General features: G+C 36.3%; 1 protein-coding gene and 1 pseudogene across 1 annotated transcript in view; one reads left to right on the top strand and one right to left on the bottom strand.

The window, feature by feature from the left end:
* Positions 1–22,286, top strand: part of MAD1L1 (mitotic arrest deficient 1 like 1) — an 894,370-nt gene that overhangs the window by 37,069 nt on the left and 835,015 nt on the right. Inside the window, exons 6-9 of the mRNA XM_074208800.1 lie at positions 5,784–5,865; positions 6,575–6,705; positions 9,489–9,603; positions 13,212–13,273. Coding sequence (XP_074064901.1) covers positions 5,784–5,865; positions 6,575–6,705; positions 9,489–9,603; positions 13,212–13,273 — 390 coding nt within the window. The remainder of the gene's footprint in view (positions 1–5,783; positions 5,866–6,574; positions 6,706–9,488; positions 9,604–13,211; positions 13,274–22,286) is intronic.
* LOC141503542 (proteasome subunit alpha type-3-like) lies at positions 9,986–11,294 on the bottom strand (annotated as a pseudogene).

Here is a 22,286-nt window from a genome sequence, read left to right as displayed (position 1 = left end):
CCTGAGCCCAGTTTCTGTTTTTCTTGAAGTGTTTAGATGCAGGAGCTTGTGCTTCCTCATCTGCAGACTGAGTGTTTTGATCCTTCTTAGGATCACAGACAAAGTATTTCTCAATGGTGTTCCTCTTGTTTCTCTGCTTGCTCATTTTCCCAGCCTGAGCCTGTTTTTGGGGAGCTTCCTGAGCTTTTTGGGATACTCCCACAAGGTTCTCAGTGTGTGAGGCTCTGTCCTCCCTCCTGGTCTGTGAATGACCATATGCGCCCCCCCTCTGCCACGGGGCTGAGGTGGGGGTGGTCCTGCTGTTCTATTGGGGGGCGGGGCTAGACCGCAATCAGGACCTGAATGTGGTCAGAACCCCAGAGTCCTGTTCCAGGGGCAGAGGACAGAGCTCTGCAGTGTCTCTCTTCACTCCCCTCCCTAGGTTCAATGGACTCATGCCCTGGGGGTTCCTGCTTACTGGCTCTGCCTGCTTCTGTTTCCTGGATCTGGACTGTCTTGGCCATGCTGCTTGCTGTGTGTCCTGAGGGCTGGGCTTCACATGCTCTGGCAGAGGTCTCTTGCTGTTCCCCCAGTTTGTGCCCGGTGCTCTCCGGGGTGTAGGTCAGGTAACTCCCCTGCTGCTGTGAGGCACGGCTCCCAGCGCCCTGGGACTGCCTCTGGGAGGCTGAAGTTCTTTTGCTCTGGCAGACTACCCCTCCAACCCTGGGGAGCAGAGCCTTTCTGCTCTTTCCCATCCTAGTTACATTTATTGCCTCTTAAAGAGAACCCAGAATGGGTTACAGAATTGAAAGACTTAAAACAGATCTTTCCAAAGTCTCTGTGATTGTGGGGCACAGGTTTTCTGAGATCTATGGTCATGAGGACACAAAGGGGAAGCCAGATTTGGTGTAGTGGGTATGGAATTATATTATTTTTCAGCTAAGGAGGAGAAAATTGCTTCTGTTCAAAGATGCTTCTCATGCCAACTGGAGCACTTAGCTTTGAAATTTCAGTGTGGCATGATTCTGCTTTGTTCTTGACCTGCCTTCAGTTGACATGTTGATAATATTATTAATTTTTCTCCATCTTAAAACAGATCTTTCTGAAGTCTCTGTGATTGTGGGGCACAGGTTTTCAGAGATCTATGGTCATGAGGACACAAAGGGGAAGCCAGATTAAGTGACTAGTAGCTTTGTGTGTATTGGTCATCTTCTTGAAATAAGTACTCGTTTTACCATTTTTCAAAAGCAATTGCTGCCCCCTTATTGAGTCTTAATTGCTACTGAACAGATGATGTAATTAAACGATTACCTTTGTCCAAAATTGCTCATTATGAATTCCGTGAGATGATATGGCTCTTCTAATAAGATGGGTAGGACATAGGCTAATGAAAATGTTGTATTAAAGACAATGTTTATCTAAACTCTCAGGGTGTCTCTCTCTCTCTCTCTCTGTGTGTGTGAACATATTTAATCCCTTTTTTGTGCCCTTTTTTGCTTAGTGGCATAACCCCTCAGTGTAATCTCATTGCTTTGTCTCCTGATAGTTCAAGAGACCTACAGTTATTTGACTCTTGAGGAATCCCTTTTTGCCCATTTCCTGATAACTCTGATCCTAATGAGAGAAATGCTTGCAACTGAACATTAATGGCCATTAATCAATTAATGTTTAGATAAACTGAGATATAGGAGTCTTGGACATTTTTGTAATTGAGAAGATCAGAGAGTTCTATCCCGACCATATCATGGGCAAGTTGTGATTGCTGTGGTTGATTTTGTAAGAGAATTTTGAGGGGATACTGCAGGTAGTGTCTTCATTTGTACTGATTCTGGGTGGTGACCATGGGTCTGGGCCATAAAGCAAGTAGGGCAAGTTCTTACAGTTTTTTTCCCCTTTGTGATCAAGATTGATGAAGGAATTTTTCCAGTGCCTCCTAGACACTATTTTTCCTTTGATAAACCTTATAAACAGTTTGATAACCTTGTAGATAGAAAAGAAATATGGAACAGTGAAGTGGATAGAGTGTGCTGGGTTTGGAGTTCAATTCGAGCATCAGACGCTAGCCATGTGACTGGGTAAGTCACTTTGCCATGTTTGTTTTACTTCCTCATCTGTAAAATGTGCTAGATAAGGAAATATCAAACCACCAAATGGAGTTTCAAAGAGTCAGACCCAATTGAGACAAATGAACAATAGCACAACACAAATTAGGGACTGGGTCCATCATCTGGAATATGGTAGCCAGAATGCTTTGGTGTAGTGGGTATGGAATTATATTATTTCTCAGCTAAGGAGGAGAAAATTGCTTCTGTTCAAAGATGCTTCTCATGCCAACTGGAGCACTTACCTTTGAAATTTCAGTGTGGCATGATTCTGCTTTGTTCTTGACCTGCCTTCAGTTGACATGTTGATGATGTTATTAATTTTTCTCCATCTTAAGACATGGGACTTGTGCAGTTGTTATTTAATCAGGATACCATCTCATATTTCAGTGCCAGTGAAGCGTGCCAAGTATCCAAGCTCATTGAAAACTTGCCATTCTTCTTTATAAGTCTTCCTACATTACTGCTTCTGGTCAAAGCACCCATTTTACTTTGAAACATTTCAAACTGGACACACAGTTCTTGGATGTGTTTGTTCTTCAAGAAGACTTCATGGATGGGGATAAATTACTTTCAGGAATAGGAACAGATTGCTGTTATTCCATCCATAGCATGATGGTCCTTTAAGCTTTTCTCCCTCAGGAGAATAAGAATCTGAGGGAAATAGTTCTATTATTCGGTCTCTTTTCCCAGAATGATTTGGATAAATCTTTTCTAGAATGACTTAGAGGAAAAAGAGGTGAGATTGTTGGGAGACATTTTATTTTCAAGAGACATGAGGAAGTGGTGGTGAAACTTCATAGTAGTCTTAAGTCCCTGGATGAAGGGGTTGGGGTAGGACATTGTGGGGATATCCTCTCCCTAGAAATTTCCAAAGGGCTGGGAATTTGATGTGAGCTCTCTGATGGGGTTTCCCAGAGAGGAGCAAGTTTTGCCTGGCAAGCTGATTGGTGAGTCTCTATACTGAATACAAGTATCACTTTAATTCCTGGGACAGCTTGCCTGCAAGAGGCTTAGTATGTCTCAATCCCTTTGTTATAGATGATGTTGACTCATGGTACTGATTAGCTGCTATGTTGGAGTTCTTGTCATTATTGCTGTGACCCTGATGTTCCCTGTGTAACTTCTTTTTATTATTGCTTCCCAGCAAATACTATTACTGCATGGAGTAATTTTTTAGAGGAGTTTGAAATTGTTGAAGTTTTTTGAATCTTTTATTGAAATGAATAAAGCATTTATTAAGTGTTTGCTATGCAAAAGCACTCTGCTGAGAACAAAGATAGAAAAGTATGACTTGTTCCTTTCAAACAGCTCATATTTTTAAAAAAATTAATAAATATTTTATTTGTTTTCCAGTTATATACAATAGGAAATTCTACCAATCATTTTTTTGCAAAGTTTTGAATTTTACAGATTGTCCCCCCTCCCTCCTTCCTTCAAAAGAAGACAATCTGATGTAGTCTTTACATTTGTTTCTATGATATGCATAGTTCAAAATTGAATGTGTTGAGAGAAAAAAACATATCCTTAAGGAAGAAAGAAAATATTAGAGATAACAAAATTATGTATTATGTAAGACAACTTTTTAAAAATTGAAGATAATGATCTTTGATCTTTTTTTAAACTCCAAAGTTCCTTCTCTAGATACAGATGGTATTTTATCCATCACAGATTCCCTAAAATTGTCCCTTATCATTGCACTGATGGAGTAAGTCCATCAAGGTTGATCATCTCTCATATTGCTGTTAGGGTGAACAATGCTCTGGTTCTTCTCATCTCACCCAGCGTCATTTCATACAAGTCTTTCCAGCTTCACTGAAATCCCATCCCTCCTGATTTCTAATTGAACAATAATGTTCCATCAATTCATATACCACAATTTGTTCAGCTGTTCCAGTTGATGGACATCCCCTCGATTTCCATTTCTTTGCCACCACAAACAGAGCTCCTATAAATATCTTTGTATAAGTGTTGTTTTTACCCTTTTTCACGATCTCTTCAGGGTATAGACCCAGTAAGTATGCATGTTTTCATTGCCCTTTGGATATAATTCCAAATTGCTCCCCAGAAAGCTTGGATCAGTTTATAGCTCTACCAACAATATGTTAGTGACCCAGATTTCCCACATTCTTCAAGCTTTTTTGGCTAATCTTTTTTGTTTGTTTTTGCAAGGCAATGGGGTTAAGTGAATTGCCCAAGTCACACAGCTAGGCAATTATTAAGTGCATAAGGCCGGATTTGAGCTGAAGTTCTCCTGACTCTAGGGCTGGTACTCTATCCATTGTGCCACCTAGTTGCCCCCAATATTGGCCAATCTGAGAGGAGTGAGGTGTTACCTCAGAGAAGCTTTAATTTGCATTTCTGTAATCAGTAATGATTTAGAACGATTTTTCATATGATTATAGATAAAACAGATCATATTTTAAAGGAGAAGATACCACAAAAGGTTTCAACCACAAGTCAGATGGAAAGGTCTCATGTTCCTTGGGGTGTCACAGCAAGCAGATGGTAATGACTTTTCTCAAATGTCATTTCCACTAATAAAATCCTGACACATTTTTTTGCTGAACCGTTTGATATTATCAAAGAGTTCGGTGGCAAGAATTTTCTTTGCACAGGGGTTGCTTCCCAGAATAATGACTGAGGGCACTGGAAGCATTACTATTCTCAAGACTCTTGGATCTAGAATTCTGGGCTGTTTCCAAAGGACCTGAGGGGAGATGGTGGTCATTGAATAGGTTTGGCCATCTTCACCTAGATCTGAGAGATAGATAGATAGAGAGAGAGAGAGAGAGAGAGAGAGAGAGAGAGAGAGTAAACTTCGAACTTCAAGTGAGTCTTTTGTATCTGTTCTGTGTGTGTATTTGTTTTAAGCTCTTCACTTATTGGACTATTTTTTTTTAAAGTTTCTTCTTAAGGTTAAAGTTGTTTTAAGGTCAATTAAGTGTTGGAAAGTTTACTGGAAGACTTCTGGGACTTTTCCACAAATGGCATGTGGTAGGATCAGTATTCTTTTTTGTAGTATGGATTGCTTTTCCTTTAAGAAGGCAAGGAAGCTATCCTTGGGATTTGGTTGTTGTGAAAGAATAAAATTCTCACCCTTTGGGAAGTGGTATTTCTGAGGTCTGTTTGGTGGAATTTCTACTGTTCTGAGGGTTGTTGTTTTGTGTTGCTTCCCTGACACATATGAAGATTGGAGAAATAACATCTAAAATTATTGTACCCTTTATTATAGCTTGATATTTTTATTCTATGTTGTGGTCCATGAGTTGTATTTCATTACATTCTCATTCCAAGTCTGAATTTTTGGACTGAGTTTAGCCTATTGCTCAGAAGATGTGGCATTTGATACCTTCAGATAACTATTGATAAAGACCATTTCCTTTCATTGATTTGTTGTTTCGAAGATTTCTTATTGTCCAGCTATGGCTTGAGTAATCATTGTTAAATATACATATTAAGTAATAACATGCCATAAGTAAAATTTTTGGCATTAATAATGAACATTTATAAAATATTACAAATTATTCTTATACCAAGGTAACTGTTGCTTACCTTGCATGCTCTTAGTCTTCTCTCTGCCAGAATCATATAAATCTTATTAATACTCCTCAATTAAATGGACTCTGATATTTGGAATAATGCTTAATTTGTGAAATGCCTCCATATATTTATATGATAACTCTCTTTTCTATGCAACAGAAAATGGCAGGAAGCCAGCCAGAGAGTCCTGGAACTCCAAGCAAATCAGTGTCTTATAGCTGAAAGTGAAAAGAAAATCAAAGTGAGTAACATATCAGTTTCCTTGTCCCTTAGGTGAAGGTGCTTTTGTTTTGTAGATACTACAAATGGTAGATCTGGTATTTCTGAAGGACCATTCAGAAGTATGTTTGATAATGGGATAGTGTGGATGCTCTTTAAGTTAGTTCTGTGTTAGACTGGGCCATCTCAAACCTATGGTCCCTGACATTAAGTTCATTGCAGTTCCCTTAGATATATTAAGTAGATTTTTGAGCAGACAAATATGTAATCAATTAACATGTGCTTTAAAAGAGAAATAAAATGGATGAGTTTTAATTTTGTGGAATGTATGAATTTTGAGTCTGTGGCCACTGTGATAAAGATCTGGCTAATGAAGCTAATTTGGCTAATGAGGTCAAATTTGTAGATTTACTCTTTGATGGACTAGTTAGCTTTGTTTCACTAATGATCACATATTATACCTCTAATCCTATGAGGGCATTTGGGAATAATAAGTGGATTAAGTGTCTGTAGCTGCATCAATATGTGTATATATATATATATATATATATATATATATATATATACCTCCCCATTATTTAAAAAATGAGTCAAAATTTCCATCCTGATCATGAGTCAGTAGCACTATGTGATTTTTATGAATTACAGCAAATTTCTGTGGAATTGAAATCAGAGTTTGCTAAAGTTCAAGGCTCCCTTTTTCCATCTCTTTTGTATCTCTGGTCTTATAGGAACTGGAGCAGAAGTTGTCTCTGCAGGAGCAGGATGCTGCCATTGTGAAGAACATGAAGTCAGAACTTGTTCGATTCCCAAAGATGGAGAGGGAAGTGAAGCAACTAAGGGAGGAAAATGTTTATCTGAGGTAATGGGAGAAGGAAAAAAAAGTAATGTTGGCAGAAACTGGAACCTTTTGTTTTTTCAAATCATTGTTTAAATTTCCTAGATTCTCAGAGATCACCTAGACTTAACCATATTAGATTAAGAGATCTTCAGCACCCTAGATAAACTTTTAAGTGTGGTCTCTACTTGAAGATTTCCTGACAAAGAAACTCATTACCTCCTCAGGTAATATCCCACTTAGACAGCTCTAGTCATTGGGAACTGAAATCTGCCTCTCTTAATATCCTATTCTTTGTTACTAATTCTGTTCCCTTGGGTCAAGAGAAACTAGGATAATTTCTTCCACATTATAAGCCTTCACATACTTGAAGATAATTGTCATGTCCTCCATAAGACTTTTTTCCTCCCCCAGGCCAAATTTTAGGGTCCTCCTTAATTTTTCCCTCTTTCTCATCATCCATATCTAATCAGTTGTCAAGTCTATTATATGTCTTCATGGCATCTTCTGTTTCCCTTTCTCTGTTCACCTTTCTACACCTTAGTTCAGGCCCTGAAACATGCTCCCCTGAACTATTGCGGATATCTTCTAATTGTACTTTATGTATGATAGACACTTCAATGGTTATTGAACTGAATTAATGTGTTCTCTTTTCTTCTATTTTCTTTCCTCTTTAATTCATCTTCACTACTGCAAAAATCATCTTCCTAAGGCATCTCACTGTCCTACTCTTAGATAAAATAGAAACATCTAATTCTGACATTAGAAATATTTTGTAGTCTATTTTCATAATTCATTTCATATATTTTCCTTCTTCTCTGCATTCTAACCCAAATGGCTTATTTGCAATTCCCTGAACTTTTTTTTTTTTTTTTTTTTTTTTGCCTTCATGCATGCTGACTCCCATATCTGAATGGTCCTCATCAGCCTCAGCTTCACCTCTTAGAATAGCTTGTGACCTTCTAGTCCAGTCTTGGTGCATTCACCTATGTGAACCCTCTGGTTCTGCCTTCTTCATTTGTCAGTGCTTGTCATTTCTTATCTGTATGTCTACATAGTTGCGTCTTCTCTAGTAGATGTAAGCTCCTGGAGTCCAGGAGTTGTTTGGTTTTGTTTTTGTACCTCTTGTGATGCCTTGTAGCTGGTAGGTGCTTAATGCATGATTGTTCAATTAAAATCTATTCTTTCATCCAAGTAATGATAAAAGAAGAACCAAAGAAGACCAAGGACATAGTAAAGTGGCACTCTATTAGAGGAAATCATGTTTTTTTATTTACATTGCTTTCATTTTTGTATTATATTGCTTTTCACTCTGTTTCAGTTCATACAAGTGTTTCTCTTTTTTCTATTACATTTACATAACATCTTTTTTTTTTTTTTTTTTTTTAGTTAAAGTGATTTGCCCAAGATCAAATAGCTAGGTAATTAAGTGTCTGAGGTTGGACTTGAACTCAGGGCCTCCTGATTCCAGAACTGGTGCTCTATCCACTGTGACACCTAGCTGCCCCCATGACATCTTTTATTCAACTATTTCCTAGTCTCTGGGTAAACTTTATATTACCATGAATATTGATGCTAATAACCTTTTTTGTCAGTAATTTATTTGGGATATAGCTCCAGAAATGGGATTTTTTGGTAGATAGAAATAATTGAATGTTATTGCATAATTCCAAATTGTTTTCCTGAGTAGTTGAAACAATTCCCTAATCAGTGAATTGGTATGACTCTAACCCCTCTATCAATGAACTTTCCCATAGTATTATAATTTTTACTATTTTTGAGTGTGAGATGAGTCATAGGATCTATCTAGATTTAAAGGACATTTAGAGGACATCTGGTTCATTTTGTAATTGAGGATACTGAGGTCTATAGAGACTTAGTAATTTGCCCAGAAGATTCTTAAGAAGTAATAAGGTCAGAAATAAGGTAAGAGACAGAACTTGGATTTGAATCCAGGTCATCCAATAGGATTATTTTAATGTGCATTTCCCTGACTTTTAGTGATTTAAAAAATTTTTAAAAAGCATTTATTTTTATTTTTTAATTTTTTTTGACTTTTTTTTGTTCATGCCCTTTGGCCACTTTCCTATTGGGGAATTGTTTCTGAATATAAAAATCTATATTGGCTTCCTATAGATTTTTGATATTTGATTTTTAATAAGGCTATTAAATGTTGTGATTTCTTTTCACCATTCAAATATTCTTATTCTAGCTACACTAATTTTTTTTGTGCAAAATGTTTTTAAAACTTATTTTATTATCAACAATGTCTACTTTTGTTTTCTGTGAACTTTCATTTTCTTTGTCAGGTTATAAATTTTTCCCTTATTTATAATTATGGATAATATATTTCAATGTTATTGTCATAGGAGATATGAAAGATAATGACTATCTATTTTTCAAACTAACTTTCTAGTTCTCCCAGCATTTCTTTTAAATACATAGTAGCTAGGAGTATATTTATTTCTGTTGCTTCACAGTTTGTTTTGAAGCATTATTTTAAACTTTTTTTGAAGGGGAATTTGGGAGAGCTCAGGCAAATCCCTGCCAATACTCTGACACCTTGGCTACATCCTCTAGGAATATATTTGAAAGAAACAAACTTTGAATAATATGAAAGTAATCAGATTCTCCTAGAATAGCAAAATTTGATTGGCAGTGTTAGTTTAATAGAGCAGGATAAGACCAAATGTCCTCCTTTGGTTTGGTGGATATTATGCATTTGCAAATTAAACCCAAGAACCACCTCAGGACAAAGGATTAATTGCTTTATAAATGGTTGTATGTTCTTTCTCTACTGCCACCAGAGAAATGAAAGAGAACAATGGTTTGTTGAAAGAAGAAGTAGAAGGACTTAAAAGAAAACTGGAACGTCATGAGAAGCTACAGGAAGATATGGTGGCCTTGGAATTGGAGAAGGAGGTGAGGATCTATTTTTGTTAACAAGATGAATTTTTATCAAATTACTAATCTGTCACTTTGCTAATAATGCACAGAACACTATTTCCACATAGATTATGTCTAAAATATTTCTTTTCTTTTCTGGATTTGAACTCAGTCCTTCTGACTCCAGGGCTGGTTCTCTAACCACTGCATCACCCACCTGCCTCAGATATAAAATATTTCTTTGAAAAGTTTTTTGTAAGGGGAGGCTAGGTGGTTCAGTGGGTAGAGTCAGGAGGGACCTGAGTTCAAATATGGCTTCAGGCACTTAATAATTACCTAGCTGTGTGATCTTGGGCAAATCACTTAACCCCATTGCCTTGCAAAAACTAAAAAAAAAAAAGTTTTGTGACACTCTTCATCATATATTATCATCATTTGATTCATCATCTTTCAAAGATTCCTTGGCATATTTTTCTGCTTCTTTTTTTACATCTTTTAGAATAACTTCATACCTTCCTTTGGTTACTCCTCCAACCTAAAGTTTAAAAACTTTTCTTAACTTCATCATGTACTAAATAAATTATTTCTTGCAACTCCTTTAACAGCATCATGACATGTCATTTCTTTCATCTGAAGATTCTTTGTTTCTATTTTGCTGCCTGGCTTTATCAATAGCCTGTCCCTAATAATCATATGAAGCACCTGATGGAGCAGTCACATAGAGTTGTGCTCCATTATTTGCACTGTAAGGCCCTCATATGAAATTACAACTAAGAGGCATAAACATATTTGGCTACTCTTCATCCAGGGTGCTTTAGTGGAATAATATAGCTATAGTTAGATGTGAAGTTGGAAGCTTCTTCTATAGCTATGTCTGTTAAAGAATGAGTTTCTGCTACAAGATCTACTACTTCCTTTCCAGGGTGTTGATTTTTTTAAAAGTTTATTTATTTATTTTTGAATTTTACAGTCTTCCCCCCCCCCCCCCAATTTTGCTTCCCTCTCCCCACAGAAGAAGGTCTTACATTATTTTCATGCTATACATTGATCCAAATTGAATGTGTTGGGGGGAGAAATCATATCCTTAAGGAAAAAAATAAAATATAAGACATAGCCAAATTGCATAATAAGGTACCTTTTTTTAAAAATTAAAGGTAATGGTCTTTGATCATTGTTTAAACTCCACAATTCTTTCTCTGGATACAGATGGTATTTCCCATCGAAGATACCCCCAAAATTGTCCCTGATTGTTGCACTGATGGAATGAGCAAGTCCATTAAGGTTGATCATCATCCCTATGCTGCTGTTAGGGTGTACAATGTTTTCCTAGTTCTGTTCATCTCACTCAGTATCAATCAATGTAAATCCTTCCAGGCTTCTGAATTTCCACCCTCCCTGGTTTCTAAAAGAACAGTAGTCTTCCATGGCATACATATAGTACAGTTTGTTAAGCCATTCCCCAGTTGATGGACATTCACTCAATTTCCAATTCTTTGACATAAAGGTGTTGGCTGACAATAAAGAGGCATTGTTAGAACCTTCTTCATAAAGTTTAGAGAGGACTAATTTTTCTACACTAACGATGGCATACTATCTTTATGTCTGATAGCAATAATAGTTGTACTGCTGTTTTCCATTGCTTTCATAACATATTCAACTTGAAAAACTCCTCCATTAGGAGAGAAAGTTGAAGCTGATAGATTGTAGCCAGTCCCAGTGGAGCTCATGGCGCCACCATAGAGAAGATCTATCCTTCAGGTGCCTGTGGTCCAGTGAATATTCCTGACCTACCTATGTTAGCTTTTGTAAAGGACCTTCGGGCTTAAAGCATGGTTTGATTTGTTTATTCAAACTAGATATTTCCTTTTGTTCCCCCCTTAAACTCTGATTTTTAGTGTAATGTGTCTTTTAGTAGTGAGAATACTACAATGCAAGATATTTCCAATTTCTGAGGTCGGATTTGAACCCAGGTACTCCTGACTCCAGGGCCTTTACTTTATCCACTGCGCCACCTAGCTGCCCTGCTGAGTTGCTCAGACTTATTAATTACCTAGCTATGTGGCCTTGGGCAAACCACTTAACTCTATTGCCTTGCAAAAAAAAAAAAACTAAAACTAAAAACAAAACAAAAATTTGAAGAAACCTTTATTATTGTATACATTTTTAGTATATGTCAGTAAAAGAGCTACTCATGGATGAATTTATTTAGCTTTCCATACAACTACAGAGCAAAATTTTTATGAAAGACATTTTTTCATCCTTTTTTTTATTTTCCCATTTGGTTCATGAAACTCTTTTTAAGTTTTATTAATAATGTCTTTTGTTTTTTATATCCTCATGGTATTCTCCATTATCTGTCCCAGATGACCCTCCCATACAGCCATTCCATCTAACAAGTAGTTGTTTTTTTAAAAACAAAAAGGAAAAAAGGAAAAACTGAACAACTCATCAGAAAAATAGGTACTATATCCAACACCTGTGGGCTTCCCATCTCAGTAAAGTTGAATTGGACATGTCCTTTTATATCTCTTTCAAGGAGTGTGTTTTTTTTTTTATAATTTTTCTTTATTACCTAAAGATGTAATGAGAGAGAAAGCGACTAGAACCTATTCTGCTTCAGTTCCAGTTTTTTTCTTTTCATTCCTCTTTGATAATGTTTCATTCTGTTTAGAATATTCATTTATATTTAGTTATATAAAATTTCTTGAGGTTTAAACGCAACTGAATGGTGTGTGCTAAGTAACTGAGGAATTGATCCACCTTCTTGATCTTTGTTTTTAGTTTGATTGTTAAAAATCTCAGTCTCCAGCAAGATGTTGAAATCATTCCAATACTCTGTCTTTGCAGCTTTGAGATTGTATCTTCTTTCAGTAATGAGAAGAAACTATCTATTATCTTTTCTTTTGGGCCTAGGGATTTTAATCATACAGTGTATTCCTCAACTCACGAGAGAAAGAAACTGGTTGGGCTGAGTTTTCTTTTTGGATGAATTGAGAGGAGGTTGTGGGAAGGCATGCTTATGATTTCATCACTTGATAGAACTACTGGATAGGAACTTCTTGGCAACCTACAGAGAGAGTTTTCAGGGGAATTTAGAGGTGAAAGGATTGGTCCAGAATCACACAGTCTGGAATATATCTAGATAGGCCTTGAATCTTCATCATCTTGTCCTTGAAGCTCGTTCTTTCTTTGCTATACTATGCTGCCTCTAGTGGGATAGCCATTGCTTATGATTTTTGGGTTCATTGTTTGGTTCATGGTTTGCAGTAAGGTTCTAAGACTGTTTCACATTTTTCTTTTGCTTTTTGGAATGTATATTTTCAGTTATATGATTAGACAAGAAAAAATCAGGGAAATATGCATTGGAATTACAACAGTTGGGAAAAATGACTAATTGTTTTCAGAAATCTTCCTTATAATGTTTACATTTTCTTGAAGAGATAGGAGATTATTTCATTTCCTATCATATCCAATCCATAAATTCAAGGAGCAGTTGAATCTGGTCCAGGATGTCATTGTGATTCCATTGCCATCATGCCCAATCATGGAACTGCAAAAGATTTTATATTTTAAGGGAGAGTGTTCCTGGAATTTGAGATGGAAGAAAACAGGTTTTATTTATTATGATTTCTTTGACTTTTTAGAAACTGCTAGAAAAGCTGAAAAGCTGGGAAAGATTGGACCAGACAACAGGCTTAAATATCAGGTATGTAACAAATACATTCAAAGTTATACTGTTCCTGCTTTCAGGGTTCACAGCTGTGATATCTGAAACAACTTTTTTTTTGAGTCATATCCCTTTATTTCCCTAAATCAGCTTATCCTTAATAACCTGATTTGACTTTTAATTAATTTGTGTTTTTGTCTGTGACTTGATGAGTTAATCTTGACCTTTTTAATGACAAACTCAAATATCAGAATATTAGACCTTTGAGGACATGAAGTTCCAAATTAAAGGGTGTTGGTACTAGATATCTAATTTTTTGGTACTAGCAGTAGTATAATAATTCCATTGTAAAATTCTTTTCATCATTTGGAAGTTTAAGGACAGAATTTGTAGCTTGTCATATTAGATATTTGTGTAGTAGTGTAAACATCTTTTAACATTTCAACATTCAAAGCAACTATTCCAGTGGTACAGATTAGTGAAATGCAGTCCTACTTTTCTTCCTGATTGTTTTTTTCTCATAATTTTTTCACACTGGGTCAGCTCATCATAATCTATTGCCTTCCTATGCTTCTCTTGACTTTGCTACAATACCAATGGAAAATGAGCATATCCTGGCAACTTGGGAAAAATAGTGAATGCATATAGAATGAGTTTGACATTTAGTTTTGCCACTGTTATATAGGCAAGCAGTTCAGTCTATCTGGTCTTCAGCAACCTTATCTTTAAAATTAGGGAGTTGGTTTGGATGATTTCTTGTTTGCCATCTACGATCCAAGATTTCAAAAAAGATTCTAAAAATCTGGTATTTTCATAAGCTTATTTCAGCTTTTGACAATTCCTTTGTTTATATCAGAATAAGCAGCTCCTGGTTAAAGTCTTCCTCTGCGGATGCACACCTGCATTGATTGTTCTGTATAGTCTTAGAGAATTGTTTATTTTGTTTTACAATTTTGTTTTACAATTTTTTTGATTTACAATTATTTTGTTTTACAATTTTTCCCCACCCCTCCACAGAAGGCAATTTGCCAGTCTTTACATTGTTTCTATGATGTACATTGATACAAATTGAATGTGATGAGAGGAATATCATATCATTAAGGAAGAAACAAAGTATAAGAAATAGCAAGATCAGACAATAAGATATCAGTTGTATTTTTTTTTTCTAAATTAAAGGTAATAGACCTTGGTCTTTGTTCAAACTCCACAGTTCTTTCTCTGGATACAGATGGTATTCTCTGTCTCAGACAGCCCAAAATTGTTCCTGATTGTTGCACTGATGGAATGAGCAAGTCCTTCAAGGTTGATCATCCCCATGTTGCTGTTAGGGTGTACAGTGTTTTTCTGGTTCTGCTTATCTGGTTCACCATCAGTTCATGCAGATCCTCCAGGCTTCCCTGAATTCCCGTTCCTCCTGGTTTCTAATAGAACAATAGTATTCTATGACATACATATACCACAGTTTGCTAAGCCATTCCCCAATTGAAGGACATTTACTTGATTTCCAATTCTTTGCCACCACAAACAGTGCTGCTACAAATATTTTTGTACAAGTGATGATGTTTTTACCCTTTTTCATCATCTCTTCAGGATATATACCCAGTAGTGGTATTGTTGGATCAAAGGGTATGCACATTTTTGTTGCCCTTTGGGTGTAGTTCCCGACTGTTCTCCAGAAAGGTTGAATGAGTTCACAACTCCACCAACAATGTATTAGTTTCGTAGATTTCCCACAACCCTTCCAACATTGATCATTGTCCTTTTTGGTCATATTGGCCAGTCTGAGAGGTGTGAAGTGGTACCTCAGAGATGCTTTAATTTGCATTTCTTTAATAATTAATGATTTAGAGCAATTTTTCATGACTGTGGATCGCTTTGTTCTCTTCATCTGTAAATTGCCTTTGCATAGCAACACTGATACTTTTAAATAAATATTTAAAAAGAAGTTGAAGGTTAGAAAGAAGAAAAGCCAGTTTTATACCTAGATGTTGGTAGAAAGACCTAAGAAAGCTTTCCATTGTCTTTTCTCAAGGTTGGAAAGATTGGAAGGGAATTTAATGATGGATTCTAGACTAAGGGAAAGAGAGAATTAGTGAGTAGTGTATGGGTTTGTTATAGAGAGGTTCACATTTCATGAACAAATTTCATATTTTACTGAATGTCATCTTGGTTCGCTGAAACCAAAATATAGTAAGTGCCTAAATGACTCCTTTATCACCATGGAAGTAGATGAGTTTCAGTTTAATTTTTAGTTACCCTACCTTAGAATTTAAAAATTTATTATTTGTTTGTTTTAAAAATTGGAGGGCCCAATAACTTATAATCTGTCCCTTTAGTTATCATATCCTGTTTTCCACTTGACGTGTTGTGTTCTTTCCTTCCTAATGGACCCAGAACATGCTATCAGAAGAGTAGTTTTGGGGTGGCCAGGTGGCACAATGAATAAAGCACTGGCCCTGGAGTCAGGAGTACCTGGGTTCAAATCCAGTCTCAGACACTTAATTACCTAGCCGTGTGGCCTTGGGCAAGCCACTTTACCCCATTGCCTTGCAAAAACTAAAAAAAAAAAAAGAGTAGTTTTGATTTATTCCAGTCTTCCCCTAGAAGGAAAAAGGTTTTGCTCCTCAGAGTTTCTTTGTCAGCCGTTGGTGGAGAAGCTTTTACTTCCTGCTGTTCAGATTTAATGAGGTAATTTCACAGTGGGGGGGGTGGGAATGGAACCAAGTGACTTCCTGCTGAAGTCTAATAACATCTTCATTTAAAATCAGAATATTCACTACAAAGTGTTAGCAAGGTATTTGATTTTTCCACATTGTTTAGTATTGTTAGAAGATTCTTTATATATACGTACATATATATATATATATATATATATATATATATATGTATATATATATTCAGAAAAGGTAATCACTCTCAAGAAAATCATTTCTCCTTTATTATTATAACAAGTGGAGTTGGGCTGAGTTTTTAGGACTACCTCTTATGGCTTGAAGAGTATTCTTCCACCACCCCATCCCTCATTGTGGAATAGGCATATTAAAATATAGTGGAAAATTATTGACCTAATCAGGCCCCTGTAGTGATCCTCTTTGCCAACTTCAGCTAGCCTAATTGCTAGCTTTAAGTAGAAGAGAGGCACAATGGGGTTAGCAGATTGGACACTGCTGGATGGCCCATCTCTTGATGTTTATCCTAGATTCAATGTGATGTGACCTCTACTTTTTTATAAATAAGAATGAGAGGAAGAAGCAGCATCAATGAGTCTTCCCAATTCCTATTTCTATTTCTATTTATTGCCCCATGGCTCTCTAGAGGGAAGTTGTTCTTCCTCTAGTGGTTCTGAAACTATTTTCCCTCATATGCAGGTGGGTGTCACAATCTCTGCCAACTAATTTCATATGCTTCATCTAAATATCTTACTGAATAGCTTTTACTTTATATACTTTTCTCTAATTTTTCTAGAGAGACTGTATTTAACATCTTCAGTTAGTAATGTGAGCACCAGGGGGCATGGAATATCTAAAAGGATTTTTGTTTTTACATGCTAGTTGGGTTTTAAGACAGGCAGGGAAATAGAGGTCTTTCATGCTGTGCTACAAAACTCTGTCAAGATTGTATCTTTTCTTTAAAGAATTGTCCTTTACTTAAAGAGTAATTTAATTATGTTATCCAACTCCTAGCTCTGGAATCAGCTTCCATTTCAACCAGTTTTATTAACTTTAGTTCCCTCTGCAACTTTAAAATGGTTCTTGCTATATTTTTTTGAATTTCACTTGAAAAACCCAAGATTGTGTTGTGCAAATCCCAAAAGACCCATCATCTTCAACTATCTTCAGAGATAGTTCCTCTTGTCCAGATTTATTAGCCAATCAGAAAGCATCTCTTCTGCTCACAGTGATTCCTTAGGGAAATCATAAGCATTTATGATTTCTCTAGAATGAAGGGGATCAAATGACCACTTATATAATCAGTCTGGCCTCTGCTGGAATGTGAGTTCCTGGTATCTGCTAAAGGGAAAACAAACAATAAAACAAGCAGAACACTATCCCAAATACAAAACTAACAGTATATTCTATGTTTTTTTCATTTCATAGCCACATTGTGTTTACCCCTAATCACCTGAACTTTCTTGGCCTCTTCTTTCTTTTCTCTGTATTCTTTCATTTGGTGATCCCCTTAGTTTCCATTAGTTCTTGTACTATCCATGGAAGTCAGGTAATAACATCCACAGATATCTTTATCTCATCATGCCCAAAACAACTTATTATCTTTCTCTCCAAAATTGTTCCTCTTCTGAACTTCTTATTATTTTTGCGAGTATTTAATGGCCTTCCAGAAAATCAGCTTTAGAATCTGTGCATCACCTAAGGTTCTTCCCTTTTCTCTTTCTTCCCCCATTTCCAGCATGTTTCCAAATCTTGTGTATTCCCACAATATCTCTTGTATGTGACCCACTTCTCTCCTCTCACATGACCACTACTCTAATTCAGGCCATGATCACCTCTGATCTGATCTGTTTTGGTGGTTTCCTACTCAGTTTCCCTTATTCAGATCTCTTCGTACTCCAATCCTTTATACTCCAATCCTTTAACTTTCCTCTAAAAATCACATTATTACATTACCTTTTTCTCTATTTGATCCTAAATCAACTAATCAAACTACTTGGAATGCTCCCTTTCCCTACCTCCTTTCCTCCTTTTCTTTGTAAACTAGTGTTTGCCTGGGCTCTGCACGTAGTACTTGAGAAGTACTTATTGGCTAGTTGACTGACATGATTTTTGCCCAGGCCTGAATGAGAAGCAATTTTTTAGGTCCCTTTTTTCCTTTTTCTAATCCCTGAGAAGCCAGCCTACAGAATGAGACAGAATTATCCCAATCAGTCTTACCATTTTGGATTTGGTACCGAATGAACAAGTAGAAGATATTTAAGTTAAATCAACAAGTACTTATTAAACTTATTCAACATGTTTTTCAGAAATCTGGCTAAGTTGTGAGGTTGCAAAGACAAAAATAGTCTCTGAATTCCAGTCCACTGTCCAGTGTTCCAGACAGGATACAAACAATTCCATATAAGCAAGATATAGATAGGATGAACTGGAAGTAATTTCTGAGGGAAGACTTTAGCTTTAAGGAGAACTTGGAAAAGCTATAGAAAGGAGAACAAAGGAAAGCCAGGATGTGGAGAAAGGAGGGAGAACAGATTTAGTCTTTTTATTTGTTTCTTTCCCAGCTAATATACTTACTGCTAACATAGGCCTAATTCTGCAGTGTGTTGAAGGATATCTTTTAGAAAGCATTTGTAGTTCTAGAGACAGAGAGAGACTCTATTACCAGTATTTTGTGACAGTGTAGATTGTAGCACAATTCCTTATTTGTAGGAGACACTTATTTCCCACTAAATTTGAAGATTGCACATTTAAAAAATTTATATTAATATCTTTTGTTTTTACACCACCTTCATTTCCCAAAATACCCCTTCTCCCAGAGAGCCATGCCTTTTAACATTTCCAGACTGGGGATTGCATTGACCAAGTACTTCAATCCCTACAACAGAGATATCCTTATTAAAACATTTGGCAAGCACTCATGTGTAGTCTGTTTGATGATCTCCATGTAGGAGGAAATTCATGATCTCTTGAGGCAGCCCCTTTCCCTTTTGGATGCCTCTATTAGTTCAGGGCATCTAGACCTTTAGTCCATAAAACCGTTCCTTAGTTAAACTTTAGCCTCACATACTTAACTAGCTGGGTGATCCTGGACAAGTCAATTAACTCTGTTTTCCTCAGTTTTCTCATATGTAAAACGAGTTGGAGAAGGGAAAGGGAAATATATTTACCACAAACATCCCAGATAGGATAACCAGGAATCAGACATGACTAAAACACGACTGAACAACAGTTGTTATTTCAACCTTCTCATTTTATCTTTTAGAATTTTGAGACTCACTGATCAAGTACAGATTCTTTAAAGGAAGAGGTGCTAAATTGACTAGGTTTTCTGACTCTGGTGCCTGCTTTCTTTTCCCCCTACCTTACATTTATATAGTTCTTTATAATTCACAACTTGCTTGTTTGAAGGAAAGAATGTAAATAGTGTATTAATTGGACTGGTTCTAGAATATAGAAGGTTTTTTTAGGGAAGTGTTTTGTGAAATCAGCTGAGATTCTTGAATGGCATACTAAGGAGTTTGGATGAAGGTGTGCAGGAGACTTATTAAGATGACTCTTAATCATAGCTAAAAGTGGCAACAGATTTCAAAGTAGGAATGCAGATGTCTCAAAGCAGGAAAAGAACCAACTGCATCTTATCTAGCTTAGGAAGCTCATCTTTTTTGCCAGATTTATTAATTTCACTTCTGGCAAGTTGAACTCTTCCTAGCAGCTTTTGCTTTGAATTCTTTCAGTTTTTTCCCTAGTCTTTTTGTTTGAAAGCTGAATCTTCTGTCTTGGATTACTTTTAGAGGCTTCAATTTGCTATGCTCAAGACAGGCCATAGTGCATTTTGGTCAGGTCATCTGACTTTTCTCCCATCTAGAGTTTGGATGATATTTAATGGACCACTGGAGGTTTTTGAGGAAAGTGTGTGTGTGTGTGTGTGTGTGTGTGTGTGTGTGTGTGTGTGTATATACACGCATGTGTGCGTGTGCACATGCTAAATTTAGGGATGAAATTAGTCATGTTGGATTTTGTGCTAGGATCCGAGAATATGTTAATAATAAACCTTTTCCTGTTTTCAGAAGACTTACATTCTCATAGAAAATGTTCTTTAGGGTAACCCTTTAGGGAAATTTTAATACCAACATACAGAATGGTTAGAAAGGACATAGGAAGGAAAAAAATATGATCAATGGAACCAGTTTAATATTGGGAATGAAAGTAATGAATAAGTTTGACAGGAACAGTATAATAAGAATTCGATGAGGCACTTAATGCTGTGATATTCATTCTTAAAAATTTGTTAATTTTCTCTGGGTCCAAGGATAGCCTGCTAACAGAAATTACAAAATGTTTTGTAAAGATTTTGTCAATTCTGAGTATGTATTAAACACACTCTCAGACCAACTTTGACTTTTTTTTGGTCTCTGAATGTCTTAGCTTTTATGCTGTGAGATTGATTTTTAAAAACAAAAGAGAAGAATTCCTAGACTTTATTTTGAGACCTGAATATACAATGTTAGAACCCATCTAATTTAGTTTTGCAGTCCCTATTTATTAGTTTGTGAAGACTTGTCTTTCCACTAGGTGGCACACTTTCCTCTGTAATTTTGAAATCTAACTTCTCAATTTTGGATTGGTGAAGAAAGATACTGTTGCAGTTCTTGAAGGGTTCTGGGCATAAGCAAACTAAAGTTGTTAGTTGATTTTTTTTATTTCATGTGCATTTTATTGCCAGATCCCAGAATTCTCTCTTACTGGGCCAGTACTGCTTCAGTAATGAGAGTCTTATACTTGGTTTCCTGTTCCTGTCTGAGACACTGTGTAGATCTAAAACCTGTTTCTTAGCCTCCTCTGCCAATAGACACATTGTTCCTTGTGCAGTTGTTGCCCCTAAGAAGCCCTTTTTTGGATTGTTTTCCATATCTATTATTATGATTCCAGCTGAGATTTAAATTAATTTGACAACCAAGCACCATCTTTATATGAGGGATTGTTTTAAAGCAGTCCATCTGAGAAAGAAGGTAAAGTCAAGATCTTGAATTTTGGATGTCCCATGGTAGAACCTCAGTATGGTGCCGTAGGCAGTGGGCTCAGATACCCTCTGTGTCACTGACCTTTGGGAGTCCAGCAGCAAACATCTATTAAATGCTTACAAGGAACTCAGCACTGTGCTAAACCCTGGGGATCTAAATCTTTGTGATCTTGTTCAAGTAACTTAATCTCTCTGGACCTTAGTTTCTTGTTGATAAAAATGTGAAGTTGGTCTGATGATCTAAATTAAGGTGCCTTCTAAAGTCCACTTGAGATTTGAGATGTATTACTGTTGAGGGGATGACAGAGAGTCTACTGTTTTGATAGCTTACTTAGAGTTGGGAACTTGAACCTCATCTTTACAAGGTCAGAAACTATTTCCTTTCTTTATTCAGGGTGATAAAGATTCATGTAGATAAATATCTAAATTCCTAGGAAACCTATGTATACAACATCTCATTTTATAATTTACAGTGGACAGTATATCCAGATGTAGTACCAACTGCTAATTATCTGTGTAAGATAGACTATTCTGATAAGTTAACTCAGGAGACCAAATTAAAAAGCTAGAAGGTTGCTTAGTGAGTATAGAATAATAACTTGATGAATTACCCTTCCTTTCCCCAGGGATATTTCTGCCCCCAAAAAATGGTATTTTGTATCTACAATTAAAGTACATTCAGTAGTAAAATTGTCGATTGGTGTTTCCTTGATGAAAGCATCCTTTCAGCAGCTCACTCATAAAGGATGTTCTCATTTTGTTTATTTTTTCAACTTGCTCATTGTATTAATTTTGTATTGAGGCATTTTAGCTTCAGCTTTGAAGAGTGACATATTATGATCTTATCACCAGATGCAAGACTTTGCTTTCTTTGAAATTGCTGAATTTTAGCACTCTGTATTCTTTGTAAGAAAAATTATTTTGTTTTTATTTTCAACTCATAGTATTACCTGTAAAGTCTGATCAGATTATCAGGATAATAGTACAAAGTGTCCAAAAGTTGACTCTTAAAGACAAAGATGATGTTTGTATAAGGAAGAGGTAGCTATTTAGTTCTCATTTTCTTAGTCATGTAGAATAACATGCCTGGTTAAATGCTGAGTGACTAGGAAAATTGCTGGGACTTTTGAAGACTTGAATCTGCTTGCTTCTTGCTCTTCTCATAGAGAAACTGTTGTATTAGGATAGTCAAATAACTTGTCCTCTTTTGAATTTGGGGAAAGCAAATAGAAAGGATGAGGCTGTTGGAGATTAGTTCTTTGCCTTCTATCATCATACTTGTATGTCTAACTTGTCTTTGCATGATTTCTCTTCTTTTTACTTTATCCAGTCACACAGCTAATATGAGGAGCCAGGGTGA

The sequence above is a fragment of the Macrotis lagotis genome, chromosome X, assembly GCF_037893015.1.
Source record: "Macrotis lagotis isolate mMagLag1 chromosome X, bilby.v1.9.chrom.fasta, whole genome shotgun sequence".
NCBI lineage: Eukaryota > Metazoa > Chordata > Mammalia > Peramelemorphia > Peramelidae > Macrotis > Macrotis lagotis.
This window is presented reverse-complemented; position numbering and strand designations above follow the sequence as displayed.